The 17,104-nt window shown below is 42.4% G+C and overlaps 1 protein-coding gene across 3 annotated transcripts in view; it reads left to right on the plus strand.

Moving 5' to 3' along the window:
• The window catches only part of NT5C3A (5'-nucleotidase, cytosolic IIIA), a 35,620-nt gene extending 25,064 nt beyond the window's left edge, over window positions 1-10,556 (plus strand). For all 3 annotated transcript variants that reach the window (XM_065398694.1, XM_065398693.1, XM_065398695.1), the window contains 8 exons: window positions 2,445-2,543; window positions 4,176-4,245; window positions 5,021-5,067; window positions 5,579-5,664; window positions 6,136-6,225; window positions 8,338-8,500; window positions 8,980-9,180; window positions 10,160-10,556. In XM_065398694.1, coding sequence (XP_065254766.1) covers window positions 2,445-2,543; window positions 4,176-4,245; window positions 5,021-5,067; window positions 5,579-5,664; window positions 6,136-6,225; window positions 8,338-8,500; window positions 8,980-9,180; window positions 10,160-10,261 — 858 coding nt within the window. In that variant the 3' untranslated portion in view covers window positions 10,262-10,556. The remainder of the gene's footprint in view (window positions 1-2,444; window positions 2,544-4,175; window positions 4,246-5,020; window positions 5,068-5,578; window positions 5,665-6,135; window positions 6,226-8,337; window positions 8,501-8,979; window positions 9,181-10,159) is intronic.
• Window positions 10,557-17,104: the final 6,548 nt, after the last annotated feature.

Below are 17,104 nucleotides of genomic sequence, written 5' to 3' on the forward strand. Positions count from 1 at the left end.
GCATTTTTTCCCCCAAAGTTTCTCCAAATCTTTTGATTTCTGGTAGCAGTGCTCTATTCAAAATGGCTGCCATTTCCGGTTTGCTTTCAGTTCCATTAAAAGTGACTGACCTCGGTTAAGGTGAATACAACTTCCCTATAGTCTTTGCAGGTGGTCTGCCTCTAGTAACAGTGATGACCATCTCTTCATCGTTTCCAGTGGAACTGAAACTAGTCTGCCCTCTCAGCTATATGATTTGAAAACTGAGAGAGCCCCGGGAATGTGGGTCCTGATGGAAGATTGAGAGAGCAAGTGAGAGGAAAGGGAGGAAAAATATGGGTAGGAGAGAATTGTGGGACATGAAGCAGAAGAATGAAAATAAATTACAAATGGACATTGGGAGAGGGGCCCAAGAGAGGCAGAAAAATGATTGGAGAAGGAAAGAATGAGAGCTCTTCAGTCCTAAAATAAGAAGAGTAACCCTCCTAACAGCTATTTGAGGCCCCATTGTATTTAAAGTCTTTAGACTAATCACAAAGCAAATTGGAAACAGTGCAGTTTGGGGGCAATATATGCCAGTGTCTTGTGATTTTTGAAGGTTGGCAGTAGAGGATAATGCTTTCACTCTGTCTAAATACAAATCTAAGAGTCATCTTAATTGTCAGTTACATTGTCAGCATTTGCAGGATTTATACAAACGGGGAGGGATACACAGAGGGGTGTGTACGGGAATAGATAGATAGAGAGGGTGTATCGGGATGGATAGACAGAGGGGTGCGGGTGGGGATGGATAGATAGAGTGGTGTGTACGGGGATGGATATATAGCATACAAAATAGCATTTCATCATGGTGAAAATGACACCATGGTGAAAATGACAAAAGAACTGTTAAGAAGGTTGGTTTTTTTGGTTTTATTTGGGCTTTATTTCCACAGTGACTTATATATTTAACAGACTCTGAGGGCTCATTGATGAGGGTACAGTATGAGAGAAAATAGTATCAAGAATAGGAAGAAAGATCAGTGTTGCATGATTAGATTGATGTTCATCAGTCATCAAATATGAATTTCTCTGGTAGCCCCATCAATTATTTGAGAATCTATGCTCCTTTTTAAAAACATTTTTCTAGCTTTTATGTGGCATAGATCATGTGCCAAGCATGAACTGATGCAGGCTGTGTTTGAACAGTGAATGAAAACATTAACTCATGGCCAGTTACATCCCATAGTCCACATGGTGGTTACAGAAGGCCTCAGATGCAGGTGATAGGTGGTGCAGGTGATATCACTGTGCAGGTGATAGGTGGTGCATAGGGACTTTGCAAGAAAAAGAGGATTTGGCATGGTAGGAATGATGCTGGGCAGTGAACAGTGAATTCACAGGGTAAGAGCACCAGTGTAAGCAGTGCCTCAGCTTCTGCTACTAACTTTAGAGTCATAACAAAATATATATGGAGCACTTCTGGTCACCTGGTTGGAATGACTACCACAACTTGATCGGTACTTTTGCCACTAACCTAAATTATCACTGGCAGTGGAGACAACCTGCATGTCCTAAAGGGGTTATCAGTTGAAACTAGATTTGGATTTGAATATAAATGTTCCCCAACAGTGTGTGCAACCCATGCAGTTGGAGCATTGTACTGACGCAAGAAAACTTGTAAATGAACTAACTTTTACTGTATTTTCCCTCTCCCCAAAGTCAAGTTCTTCTGAGCTGTCTCTTCCTCTCCCCCAAAACTGAATAAGTTGACAACTCTGCCAGTAAGACTGCTCAGTCCTTCCAATTTTTCAAAAGTTAATGTGCAAAACTTCTGTGCTGTCGCCTAACAGTACCATCTTGAGTTTTGTTTCCTTGAATTTACATCAATTCCTGCAGTACTGAAATGTGACCTGTTGTATCATAGAATGCCCTGTATGGGTTACTGTGGTCATACCTTGGGAGAACAAGTAATGTTTTGTGCACAGTCCTCACAATTATGAGGTGGATTCTGAGGTCAGTCTTTATAAGTGAACTGAACATCTTAGGCACAACTAAAAGCCATGATAAAACCATCAGTCTTAAAGGCATACAACGACACATGACACACTCTTAAACCCAACTCTTTCTACTTCTTGGTGCCTTACTGCAGCATTTCTTGTTTCTCTTCTTCCTTAGAACCCCTTACTTTCCAGTTGATACATAGGGGGATCGTGGAAAGGGGGGAGTGGCTAATTGAGGAGAGCGAAGGAGAAATCATTTGGGAAGCGGCGTTGACAAGGATGAACAGAGATTGTATGCACTTTGGGGACCACTAGCAGTCCCAGGGCTTTTTGCCTTTTTTTTTTTTTTTTTTTACTTCTCCATTATCCTACTCAGTGTTATGCAGAACTCTTTATATGTGGTACCGGCCCTTTAATGTTTAACAATTAAATGTCTATATTTTAGTTTATAATTTATTTCCTTCTCTGTTCTATTTCTTATAGATGCCAGAATTTCAGAAGAAGACTGTCCATATCAAGGACCCAGGAAGAGTAGAAGAAATCATCTGTGGACTCATCAAAGGTGGAGCTGCCAAACTTCAGGTGAAAAATGGGATAAAGATGTGTGCAAGATATGAACAAACAATCATGCTGTTTGTTCTAGGCCAGAAAGTGGAAATGTGTGTATGACAGGAGCCAACTTTCAATAAGACTTCAAAGTTGGGAGATCTGTTGAACTATCTCAGTAAACCTCCTAAATTCAAGTGTATAACTTCACTATTTTCCATTAATGTCATTAAATAGTGAGTGACATAAGGTAGCCAAGTCAGGAGATGTCCAAACTCTGGATACTAAAAGGATAACTTCAGGACAAGATGCAAAAGCATATTATTTTAATGAGTTACTCTTAGGGTGACCAGATCACAGAGGCGAAATATCTGGATGCGGGGGCGGAGCCACAAAAAAAAAAGAAAAAGCCGGCGGCGGAGGGGAAAAAAAAAAAGCATGAACAAGCGGGAAGCGCCTAGGCTGGTGCCGGCCACATGCAGATGTAAACGGCGGCCCCGGGACTCAACAACCCCCGCCCGGAGCCCGAGGACTGACACCCCGACGCCGCGGAGATGGGCACAGACAGGGGGCGTGCCCCGGCCAGGTCCCTGTGCGGAGACCGGCCTGGGCTGGCCGCAGCCCCTTCCCCGGCGGGCTCCAGCTTCCCGCGGGCCCAGGAGTGCGGAGCCATAGCGACCTTCGCGCCACTGGGCTACACCCCGCTGGAGAAAGCGGGACCTTGCCGTGGCCCCCAGGCCGGGACCCGCCCCAGCGTCGCGGGATGGGATCTCCTCACCTAGGGTCGCACACCCAGCCAGGCACGCACTGCTCCCCCTGCCCTGCCCCCCGGAGGCAGACAGACTCACAGATACTAATTATCCCCAGCTCCGCGGTGGAGCCGCCGCCCGACCGACCCTTCCAGCCACTCCTCCGCCTCTCCCTCGCTGCGTGTCAGGCAGAGGCATGCGTGCGCCTGGCACCCGGCGCCAACTACATCCCCCAACATGGGGCAGCAGGAAGGGAGGCTCTCAGGGCGGGCTGCAGCAGAGCTGGCTTCACAAACACGGGCTGGGCAAGGGGACCGGCAATCCAGCACCCAGCCGCTCATGGAGCCCAACTCTGCCGCCCTTTGCAAAGCGCCTGGCGGGGCACGGGACCGCTCGGCTGGGGCATGGGCGGCGGAGCCGCAGCCGGCATCCCCCACCCCTTCCCCGGCGCCGAGGCCTAAGCCTCTGCCTCCTCCCACCAGGGCGGGTATTTGGGGAGGGATCCAATGGGGCAGTGAGGGGGCGGGGATTTGGGGAGGGATCCAATGGGGGAAGGAGGGGGACAGAGTCGGGGCAGGGGGGGCGCGAGCCCCCTCTGGGCTCCACCTGTGGAGGCAAAATAACTGGACAATTCGCGTCCCGACCGAATGTCGGTCGGGACGCAGGACAATGAAGTAAATATCGGGACAGTCCCGATAAAATCAGGATGTCTAGTCACCCTAGTTACTCTAATTATAATATGATATTATATAATTGTGATTATTTATCATAATAACTGTTCTAATTCTCTATAGTCACACTAAGGTATTTCAGTAGTCTTTATAAGGAGACTTGTTGGAGCTCTATTGTCTTCACAGCTATCAGTAGTGATCATTCAGAGTCTAGGCATCTGTTTTATAACTTTTTTTTCTTTTAATAGATCATTACAGATTTTGATATGACATTAAGTAGATTTTCTTACAATGGAAAAAGATGTCCAACATGTCACAGTGAGTACTTTTTATATGAAGTGATTTTCTTTTTTTTTTAAATACTGCATGTAGTTTTCTTTCTTGTTTTTCCCTGCTGTATGGAGACTTCACATGCGCTTGATTTATTTGAGTTGTACGGTCTAATAAATGAATTTTTAGAATGTCTTAGTTGCTTTCCACTTTGAAACAATTCTCAGTCAGTGTTTCAGTATATCGTAAGAGATCAAATCTAAATAACTCAGACTTGAAGTTACAGTGCACAACTCCAGTAGGGTTGTCTTTGCATTAATAATTTAGACTTGCTGAAGAAGATTTGATTGGTTACAGGGTTGTGTATGTGGTGTTATGCATTTTTAGAGTTGCCTAGGGTTATAACAATGACATTAGAAAGAGTCACATGGTTAAAACCCCCTGCAGCTCTTGGAAATTTACCCTTTATCCTCCTCTTAAAGCAGAGGAAATGAGGTGATGTGTCTTAATGAAATCGAGCTGCTAAAGTTGTCAGGCTACGATAATATGTTGAGAAACTTTTCAATTTAAAAATTTAAAATAAGGGACATCAGTATTTTTTTTTCTTCTTTCTAATTAAATATTCTTTTTCAATCAAACTCTTGAAAGATGAGTATGCATTCTAGTGGGCTCTGGTATGAACAGTTGTGAGCAAACTTGTGGTATAGTAGCATATGCTCAAACATTGCTCTTCAGCATTATACAAGGCATAGAAAATAAAAAGTTGAGAGAAATTCAGTCCTTTAGATAAAACTTCTTGTGACTTTTTTAATAATCTTTTCAGATGTCATTGATAACTGTAAGCTCATCACAGAAGAATGTCGGAAAAAGGTAACCAGAAAATGCATTAGCCATTGATCACTGGTACAGAGTGATTCATTTCACATTATATTTTAGTTTTAGTGTGGTCTGATTTATACTGCACTGTAAGAAACGAGTGAAATTCTGGCCCCACTGAATTCAATGGGAGTTTGTTCATTGACTTCAGTGGAGTCAGGAGTTCACCAGCCAAGCCCTCAAATTGTTAACTTCGCATAATGTAAGCATATGTATATTCCTATCAAAACTAGAAATAATCTAGTTTCACAAAATGTACAATTTACTTTTGTTTCATCTTTGTTATGTATATAAACTAACTTCTTGCACTCATCCGTACATTGGCATACAAAAATACAATATAAAGCATTTCAGATTCCATTACAAACAACTAGTAATGTAAATATAAAAATCACAGATAAATTGAGTTGAATATTTAGATCAAAGCATGGAGGTTGGACATAGGTGATTATTCTAAATGCTTTTTTTATAATTGAAAGATCTTAAGTTCTGGTTTTCTTTTCAGTTATTGCAGCTGAAAGAAACATATTATGCTATTGAAATTGACCCTGATCTTACCATTGAAGAAAAATATCCTTACATGGTTGAATGGTAAGAGTTCGGTTTTTTACAGTTTTCACAATGAAGTAAGATTTAAGTCTTTCTAAAATATATGGGCTAAAGTTAACCTATTGCTAATTCAGTTAATTTAATTCACCTCTCTTTGGGGAGTGTTGCACAAAACTGATTTTTGCTGTTGCTGACGCTGCTCAGTTGAGGCATCCTGAACAATGTATAATGTGTTCCTCCTCAAAATTCAATGATACATTAGTGAACAAATTTACTAATTATAATTTGAAAAACTAAATATCATTCCCCATGTTTTGGCTGGATACATATTTAATCATGACTTGGTCATAGGGTATTTTTAGAGTTTCTCACATTAGTAGATCATTTTTAAAAGCTTACAAGAATTAAATGTAGAATGCTTCTAGAGACAAATGAAATTCAAAGACTTAAATGTGAACTTTACAATCCTTAAGTCAATGGAAGTTTGACATTTTTTTCTTTTTTTATTCCTAGGTACAATAAATCACATACTTTACTTGTTGAACAAGGTTTACAAAAGGATAAATTTGCAGAGATCGTGAGGGAATCTGATGTTATGCTGAAGTAAGATTCTTTGAGCGTCAGATCAGTTTAAAGTGTTTCCATGGACTCTACACTATTGCCATTATGCTTACTGCTCATATATCAGGAAACCATTTTTGTTGAAAACTGGAGATACATAATATTTTCAGAAGAAATTGGATGTGAATATTACATAACTTGTGTCTATTTTGCATCTGAAAAATACATTAACGTGGTAGAAAGATGTATTCGAATGAACATTTGAGATGTTTGAAACTACGAACATTCTACTGTGTCAGACAACTTTTGACATGATGTCTTACATAGTTGTTATTGCTATGAACTTTCTGCCTCATAGATATATGTACAGGAGAGGTTTTCAAAAGTACCACAGGGATTTAGGCACTTGACTTTATGCCCTTGAAAATCTCCCTACATTTGCATGTGAAATACTAACAAAGCTAGCAACAAGACCATTTAGGAATGTCTATATTTTTGAAATAATAGTGGAATATTATTCTGCCCCTAAGAACAGAGACAAGTTTTAATAACCAGCATCCTTGCCCCTAGTGTCCTTACTATTACTGAGGCTCCAGTGTTTTTTCTATATTCTGTGCTTTTCTATCAGCATTTCCAAAGAGATGGAGCCGCCCCTGGTCAAACTGCTCCAGACTGGGAGCCTGCCTCTTGTCTGCCGTGCAGAGCGGGAGAGGGGACTGATGTCGAGGTGTCCCCCTCCCCCCGTTCATGTACCTGGTCACCACTGAGCTGGGAACAAGGGAAGCCCATCTGCTATTGGCTCACGAGCAGGGTGGGCTGGACCACCACCCAGGATGCCGTGCTCAGAGGGGAGGGCACCTCTTCCCACTGTTGCTCTGCTGTCTGCAGCCGTTGCTGCTCCTACACTCCCCCACCCCTGCCTTGGAGCCACCCCTGGCCAAGCTGCTTGGGACCAGGAGCCTCCTGTCTCCTGTGCATGTGGGGTGGAGGGTGATATTGGGGTGTCCCCATCAGGGCCGTCCCTAGCTATTCTGGGGCCCTACACAGCCCCCCCATGGGGGGGGGCTGTCCCCAGGCCTCCGTGTGGGGGGTCGGGGCTGGCTTGGGGGACAGGGGGAACCACCCGCCAGCACTCACTGGCAGCACGGCTGGGGCCAGGTCTGCACTTCCCACCACCGGTGAGTGCAGGCCGGCCATGCTGCAGAGCTCAGGGGAGTGGGGGCGGAGCACGGGTGGGAAGAGGGGGGCGGGGGCGGAACACGGCGGGGGCCCTGGGGAAGAGCCGGAGCAGGGGCTGGAGCAGCACGCAGCTGCACAGGGCACCAGGAAATTTGGTGCCCCAAATTTCCTGGTGCCCTACGCAGCTGCGTACTTTGCGTATGGGTAAGGACGGCCCTGGTCCCCATCCCCTAGCCCGTGTACCTAGTCTCCGCTGAACTGGGGTTGGGGGACAGGGAGCCTGTCTGTGCTGCTGCCTCTGGGTTAGGAGTAGGAGCTACCAGCAGATGCTGCTGTCTGAGCAAGCATTCAGACTAGTGAGTGCAGTGCTTAAAGAGACAGCGTGCTGAACACACTCAATCCAGCACACACACACAGTGTCTCTCACTCCCCCAATACACTCTGTCCTTCCCCCAAAACACACACATACACCCCTACTTCCCCTCCAACATCCAAAAATATTTAATTAAATGGTATTCTATTATTGTTTAACAGAGCAATTAAAACTGCAATTAATTGTGACTATATTTTTAATCTCTTGATTATTTTTTTTAATAATTTGGCAGCCCTAATAATTAATCATTGGAACAATTTACCTAGAGATGTGGTAGATTCTCCATCATCTGTAATCTTTAAATCAAGATTGGATATCTATGTAAAAGATATACTCTCACTAAATCAGAAGTTATGGCTCAATGCAAGAATTACGTTGTGAAAGTCTGTGATGTATGTTATGTAGGAGGTCAGACTAGATGATCATAATGGTCTATTCTGGCCTTAAAAAAAACCTGTGAAAACATAAATACAGTGAAATGCCTATGGAAACTTCACTTTTTTTCCCCATGAAGATGGGAAAGTCCTTTTGAAAATTTACCTTTCATGTTTTGGGGATTTTTTTTTCTGTGTTTTATCTTGTATTTACATCCTGTTCTGCAGGGAAGGATATGAGAACTTCTTTGATAAGCTCAATGAACATAATATTCCTGTGTTCATATTTTCTGCTGGGATTGGAGACATTCTAGAGGAAGTCATCCATCAGGCTGGTGTCTACCATTCTAATGTCAAAGTAGTTTCCAATTTCATGGATTTTGATGAGAGTGTAAGTATGAAATACTACATTTCTGGAGCTGAAAGGGGTAGGTAGAGGGATAAAGTATGTATTACCCATATAATACAGCATAACACCACACTCTAAATGAGCATATTAATGCAGCAGATGCAGCCAGTTGCCCTGCCATTTGGAAAAGGAGCACTGTGTAGTCAGTCCTTGTCATAGGCACAAAGCAAATAGAAGAAAACATCACCGAGGTGGTTGCTAGCTTACTTGTGGGCTTCCTGGGGCAGCACAACGATGTGCTACCTTTTTGCTCATGACAGATCACCGATTTGCAGTGTAGCCCCTTAGCAATGCTTCTGCTCTCTGATAGTAATCAGTCTTGCATAAAACCTAAGAGGATTAAAAGAATAAATATTTGCCCCAAATATTTGCCCAAAATAGAGATGAAATATACAAATGTCACTCTGAAATTTAATCTGTTCTCATAACATTAGAAATAACTTTTAGTGTTTGTTTAATAGGGTGTGTTAAAGGGATTTAAAGGAGAATTGATTCATGTTTATAACAAACATGATGGTGCCTTGAAGAACACAGAGTACTTCAAACAGTTAAAAGACAACAGCAACATCATATTGCTTGGAGATTCACAGGGAGACTTAACTATGGCAGATGGAGTAGCAAATGTTGAACACATTCTTAAGATTGGCTATCTAAATGATAAAGTAAGTAGTTTACATATTGGTACATTTGGGCTAGGATATTTCCTTCTAATCACACATACTGTGGATTAGCAAAATAAAGACATTCTATAAAGCTTTAAGTACCTATTAAAGTTATCCCTTTAGTGTCTTCTACAGTTCAAATGTATTCCAAAGAGTTGACACTCAAAGGGTTTCCTCACCTCACACCAATGACTTATTAAAGCACAAGCTTAACTTTCCTCCATCCTTTAGTATTATCTTTACTGGAACTTCTGGAGCAGCTGTCTCGCTGGGATATGAAATTCTGGGGCTGGGGAAAGGCTATAAAGTAATCAATCATCTTTATAGGCGATGATTCTTTCTCTCTCTTTAAACCCTGTCCCTTTTTCCTTTCAGTCCCACATCTGTGTCTTTCCAAAGTTGCAATAGTTTCTTGCTTTTAGTTTCTCCTACTTTGGATGAGATCCAAGACTTTGACTGCAAAATTAAAAGGCACTTCTAAAGTGAAGATGCATTTCAAGTTGAAATATATACCACATTCATCGGGTGTAAAATACTGCCTGTATTTTCTTCTCATCCACTAATGACACAATAGAAGTCCATTCCCAAATTCCACAGTCTCTTCCTTTCATGGAGATGAGACAAGTTTAAACCTGGCTTGTTACTCATTGACGACAACATTATGCATGAAGTCTTGAGTAGTCTGCCATAAATGTATACTGGGGCGGGGGGGGGGAAAGCCATATATATTTGAATGCCTATTATACATACTTTTAAATAAGTGGTTTGAATTTTAACTTGCTTTTAGTCTCACTTCCACAAACTATGGAACTCAAATACTCAGAAGCTAGTAGTGGATCTGCGTATTTCACCTTGATAATTGGAAGAAAGACTTGATATAATTTTATAATGGTGGCTGACTTTTCTACATTAAAACCTGTTAACTGGGTGTTCTTTCTTCCCTCCCGCCCTCTTCCCCCTCCCCCATGCTGATAAATAGGTAGAAGAGCTTCTGGAAAAATACATGGACTCTTATGATATTGTTTTGGTGAAAGATGAATCTTTGGATGTGGCTAATTCCATTTTACAGAAAATCCTGTAAATTGCATCCTCAAGTCACTCTACTTCTCCTAATGGGACAACTGGACAGAAGAGCACATTTGTGTTATCTTAGAGATGTGTTTATTATTCATATTGTTTTCTGAACTCTTGTAATTCTTAATTTAAAAATTTTGATCATCACTTTGGTATCTAAAAGTAATATACAGCATCCATTGTCAACTGGAAGCTTTACTGTTCTTATGCCACCCCCTCACTGTCCTCACCTCTGCTCTGTTTTAACAGATGTGATTAACTTTACTGCTTAGAGGACATTAAAATTTGTTCTTTTAATCATGCATATGAGAGGGGTGTTTTAGAAATTGGAGTTATTTTGTAACATTTAAGATGTAAACATTCTGTGATTAGCTAATGTGCCGGGGTCTGTGTTGCATTTTGTACAGTCCTGAGTTGTCTCTCACACAGACAGCTATTTTCAAGAATCATAGTTGCACTTGAGGGTAGTGGTGTTATTTTAATGTTTCACAGTACAAGTTTTCATAATTTTTTTTTCCCCTGGTGAAAATGATACAACATAAAGATGTGATTCAGACAAAACGTTACTGTATATGGACTCTAGTATCACTTTACATCAAATCTCTGATTTTTAAAAAATTGCTAAAGTTTACTCTTAACTAAATAGCACTGCCTTATCAGTAACAGTTGGAAGTTAAGTGTTAGTCACCTGTAAAGTGGCTTTGAGTATTTTGTGCAGCAACTTTAGAGAATAACTACCAAAAAAAAATCTCCCGTGGAAGGCTGTAAAATACAGTTAAGGGAAGCAGTTTGCTCTTTTGGTTACTTTTTAACATTTATTTACCCTTCAGCTGTGCAATGGGAGAATTACACGGGTAGCTTGCTTTTCTGGTGTAATCAGTACTACACATGAGTGAAAGGAAACTTCTCAGTACTGTGAGGATAACTTTACAAACTAACACATCAGCCCACTTTCAGGGCTTCATTCTTTATGCTGCTGTATACATAGTAAACCACATCCCATATTATAACAATGATTCTAAATATCTCTAAAGTGACAAATAGTGTACATACATACCTTGTTTTATCCTATTGATCATCTCTTGTGAACTGAAGTTTTGGTTTAATTAGTGGTGCCATTACAGTTCATTATGTAAATCCTCCTTTCACAGGATTAACCCTGGTGTTCACCTATTGTCAAACTGGCTGCTACATAAGCCCAGTAAGTTATATACTGTTGCTGCATATATTCAACTCCTATTAATAATAAGTGAGTTGGTGGTCACTGTTTTTCCCCACCCACAAAGTAAAGATGGTTCTTGAAGTGACTGGCCATACAGATTCCACTTTTCATGTGCCCCATGTGCATAGGATTGGATTGTTTTGGCCAGCAGTGTCAGTGAGGCCACTCCTGAGGTGTCCTTGCATCTGTCTCCACCCAGGAGCAAAGAAGGCTCTGTTCTCTTACCACTGCTGCATCTCTATGCACTGTTAGTATTACTAATGTTAATTAGTTCAGGAGTGAGTTGCAGTCTTTAAATTCTTTTGTGTCAAATGACCATCAGCTATTTTGCTTAGAGGCTAGACAAGGACAAGTACAAGGGATCCAGCGGTAGGATAGAAACCCCCAGGGTTAAAAACCTGCTCCTTGTGTAACACTTCAGTGCCCGCTTATAGCTGGGCACTCATATTCCTGAGCAATGTTCAATATGCTCTCTCTAATTAAACAAAAAGCTAGAGAGGCTTGCCTAAAACTCTCTCTTACAAGCCTTCAGACAGCAAAAGGAAGGATGTAGGTAGGCCTCAGTTATCACGTCACTCCCTTTCCAATGTGCCCCAGTGACTCAAAAATCTACCCCAAGCACCCATGCTCTGTCAACCAAGAGACCCTAGATGTTCACTTCCATTCTGGCGTGGATGACCCCTGAGAGGTGTAGGAAGGAGCACGGCTCCAGTGTCAGGTTGAGATATTGGTTACCCCCGTCATGCCTATGAAATCCAAACACAAGAGTCACCCTGGCTCTGACTCAACAGGCAAAGGGTAGCCAAGGGCCAGACTTTGATCCTTTTGGTGCATTAATACTACCTGTTAAACATATGCCTCTGGTACCCACTAAACTTCTGGACCACCCTTTCTTTTGCATTGACCTCAGTATCTTGCTCATTGGCACAGTCCCTATTGGCACAGCGCATATACAGTATGGAGCGATTTCTCTGGGTTCAATAGTGCAGCCACCCTTGCTAGGTAAGCAGTTAGTTACAGAGACCTCAATACTGACTCATTTCCCTACTGTAGTGGACATTAGAGCATCCCAGCATGCCTGAAAGAGTATACCTCCTCCCACCATTGGAGGAGGTATACTCCTTTTCATCCTCCTTGTTGATGTGCAGTAGGGACTCATCTCCCCTCCATTAGGATCACACTGAGAAACATGAACTGCTCTCTCAAAAGGAGATGGTAAGGATTTCTGAGAATAGGCCACCTGGTGTCCTCCATTGTGTCCCACCAATCTATATCCACATGCTTAATCACCCTTTAACTCGGCTGGTTAAGATATGCAATACCATATTTGCAAGCCAGTAGCTACTGCCCCCTGCCAGGACTAACTCCCCTTCTCCTAAGAGGCAATATAGATCTTCCCAGGCAGGTCAACTAAAGCAGCCTCAGATACTAGAGCAGGGGTCGGCAATGTTCGGCACGTGGCTCGCCAGGGTAAGCACCCTGGCAGGCCGGGCCAGTTTATTTACCTGCTGATGCGGCAGGTTCGGCCGATCGCGGCCCCCACTGGCCGCGGTTCGCCATCCCGGGCCAATGGGGGCAGCAGGAAGCCGCGGCCAGCACATCCCTCGGCCCACGCCGCTTCCCGCCGCCCCCATTGGCCTGGGACGGCGAACCGCGGCGAGTGGGGGCCGCAATCGGCCGAACCTGCCACGTCAGCAGGTAAATAAACTGGCCCGGCCCGCTAGGGTGCTTACCCTGGCGAGCCGCGTGCCGAACGTTGCCGACCCCTGTACTAGAGACAAAGATCAGACAGACAAGGGAGAACAACTAATCTCACCTGCAGTTTTCTCATCTTCCCCTGATGAGGCAGTGAACCCCTCACCATCTTCTCCAGTCGACTTATTTAAGGGGTTCCAAGATGTTAAAATGCATGGCAGAAGCTTGACCTACTTTTGGGGGAGGTACAAGAGACCACAAATTGTTGGATGTTCTACACCCTTCCAAGTGCGATAAAACACAATTACTGTAAGGTAAGTAACCATTCTTTCCTTGAGTACATGCTAAATGGGGGATTCAAAAATATTTCCATAAGGAGGGCTGCATGTTAATAATAAATTGACACTTTCCTTCTATGATCACTTACTCTTGGGGAAATTCTGCATCAAAAATTAAAAATTCTGCACACTATTTTCAAAGTCTGCAAAATACTGCATATTTTATTTGTCAAAATAACACAATATAATCACACCAGCTTCAATTATTTTGGTAATTTATTTCAAAATACCTGTCAGCAAGTATGTCTGTAATAATACGGACAACTAAAAAGATTTAGAAAATGGTTTTTGGCAAATAGATTCCTTACTAGGCATATTAATACAGAACTTTCAGTAATAATTCATTTAAACTACAATACAGACACATGCTTCCCCCTCAGAAGCAGTGAAAAGGCTTGAAGGAGTCAGGGCTAATAGGAGCTGAGGGAGAGGGAAGTAATTGCTGGGGAGAAGCCTGGGCATGAACCTGAAGAGTTGTTGGGTATGGGTAGGAGAAAAATGGAACCGGATTTTTTTGCTGGGGGGGAGGGGGGTGAGAGATTGTTGTGGAGCCTCTCCCATGGAGAGACTGGCTGACCCCTAGCCTCTCAGTCAGGCACATCTGCCCCTGTCCCTATGTGTCTCTGCACCCCTACTCACTCATCCCCGTTTCCATTTGGCCCTGCATCCTCAATCAGACACCCCCCTTCTCCCTGTGGCCCTGTACCCCCACTCCCATTTGACCCCCACTCCCATTTGGCCCCCATCCCAGTGTGGCCCCCCCAACAGCCCCATGTGCCCCATGCTGTCCAACTCCCTCCATATCCCTTACCACCCCCCCATGGCCCCATGCGCAGGGCACTGTGAGGAACGCAGCCTCTTCTCCCTCTCCCCTCTCTGCAGCTAGCTGCTCCTGACCAGAGGTGGCTGCCCTTTGTTCTGGTGCCACAGCAGTCCCTGGTGGGCAAAAAGCATAACCTCTCCAGCAGAAAGTATTTTCTGCTGAGAAAAAAATTTCTGCAGGGGACATGAATTCTGCACGTATGCAATGGTGCAGACTTCCCCCCGAGTAATTTCTTAACATCGCTGTGGCACCCACAAATCTCACCTACATAAGTATGAGTCTTTGTCTTTTTTGGGGGGGGGAATTACTATCTATTTCCATCTTCCTTTTCCAATTTATTCTGTTGGCTAGAAACAAGAACCAGCATTGTATGACCAGCCAACTGTCCACAGGCTACTTATCTCCAGAGCCCCGTCAGGTGCTGAAACACTTCATTTTTAAAAACAAATGTGCCTATAATTTAAACAGCACTATTTTAAAAATTAGTTTAGTTCTTATAACTTAAGATAGCTGCATGGTTTATGTATTCAAGTTTCAGGGGAAGAGTTTATTCATGCTCCAAATTCCTAAACTAAATTTTCATGCAGAACCAATATTTCCCCTTTTCTCCCCCTTCGGCAGTACATTTAAAATGCAGGTGCTGATTCAGCCTCAATTAGAAAGTAGCATGAACACCTAATTGAGGACAATAAGAGTGGCTATACTGTAAGTGAATTTACTTAAGTTTTACCTCTACTCACCCTTTCAGTTCTCTTCTGTAAACACATCCAGGCTCAGATACCTGAGACCATCTATCAAAAGTTTCCTCCCAAACAGGTGTGGCAGGCTACTCAAACGTTCGCATGCTACTGAGGATACACAGTAGGGTTAAATAAGTCAGAAAGGAAGAGTGAGTTAAACTCAGTGAGACATTGCCATGGGGCTGGCTATGAATGCAACACAAGATTGTTTCCTGTTAGGTGAGGGGCTCAAACCTCCATTTACTATGGTTAAAGTGACAACTTGCCTTTTTGATGGAACTGTTACAAAAATCTGGATATCTGTACACACTCATCTGGTGCTGCTCCCTACTTGGCATCTAGATTTGCAGGGCAGTTTTACCATTCTGATTTAACTGGAATTTTCAAGACCAACTGCGGGGGAAATGTGTGGAATGATTCTTAAAGGTTACTCACCAACTTCTTAGGCTGTGCTCATTGTACATTCAGACTACCCCCCTGCCTTCCCCTCTTCCTCAGGGTTCTAGCACTGTGCGACTGGTTGAGTTGTTTGGGTGTGCAAAATTGTCTCCAAATTTTCAGTGCCACAAAAAGGGATGCCCAATGGGCCCTGATTCCTTGAAGGTTGCCGTGTAGCTCCTGTGTACCAAAGGCACCTTTCGTGAAATATGCAAAAACAGTATATTTGAACTACAGTTACTAGTCAGCTATCTTTGTATTTTGGAACAAAACAGAGGAGGAAACTCTATCCAACATCAGGAACTAAAGCCGCCATAAGAACACTGCTTTGGTGAGATGTTAATGGTTCTGAAGGGCCATTTGTATGATAATGCATGAGATTCCAACCGCAATCCATTAATACCTAGGATCTTCTACCAGGCATTAAAGGGCTAAAATTGGTCCATATCTAAGTAGTCAGTCAGGATTTCCTTGTAGTAGCGTTTTAACTAGGGTCCTAGCACTAAAAGGCAAAAACCTCAGACAAAGGTAGTCTGGCTTTCACTGGGCATGGGGACATTTATATATAAACCCCACCCTTATTAATGTAAAGTTGGAGGAACTGTGTTTATTTTTCAGTACAAGCAAACTTCAAAGCACATTCTGAATAGCCACTGCTAATGGTCAGATGGTATGATCAATTTAAGAAACTCCAGACTTTCCAAAACCCTTTATTAATATGAAGTACAAAACAGAAATATGTTGTTATAGCTAATCAGAATTATTTTACTTAACTATAGCCCAAAGGGGTGTTCTCATAAGGGTTTTAGTTCCAATAATGAAACTGTACATAGATTCAGGATAGCAATCTTGCATATGGTGTGTGTATAAGATACTTGTTCTGATCAAGAGATATTAAGCCCTCCACTCGGCGGGGAAAAAAAAAGAGTACAAGCTGTGTTGGTCAATATTTTATATAACAAAAGAATCCTCAAGCATATATCAAACCCAACAAAAGTTCATGGCATTTTCTGTAATGGGGAAAAAAAATACAAAATATTTTCATTTAATTAAAAATAGCAGTTTTTCAAATGAGTGTGCCAGAAAGTGTAAAACCAGCACCATTCATGTACAGATCAAGGAAAGCATGTGTCTCACTTCAAAGCATAGAATGGAAACATACACCTCCCTTTGTACTCTATGACTAGGGAAGTATTTCTGTGCTGTGTGTGTGTTGAGGGAAGTTCATGTAATTTTCCGGAAAATAGAATATTTAATCGGTCTGTTTAATTAAAAAAACTTGCTACATTTACAGATCAACTGGGTGACTGTACCGGCTTTAACATACAGTAGACAGGATATAAAATTTAGTATTCATATCTTGACAGTGCTTTAACAGTCCTCTGAGAGTGAAGTGTTCTAGTTAAATAAGATGTAGGAATGTAGCAAACTTCTGTCACATATACAGTAAACCCCATCATTACACATGTGGGCACAACTTAAAAGATTCATTTTATTCACATCTTGCCAGCAGAATTTTCCAATGGCATGTCTAATAATGTATTTGTTTGTAATCTGCAAATCATAGCTCCTACTGGTGATTCTTAAAATGGGC

The sequence above is a fragment of the Emys orbicularis genome, chromosome 2 (assembly GCF_028017835.1).
Source record: "Emys orbicularis isolate rEmyOrb1 chromosome 2, rEmyOrb1.hap1, whole genome shotgun sequence".
NCBI lineage: Eukaryota > Metazoa > Chordata > Testudines > Emydidae > Emys > Emys orbicularis.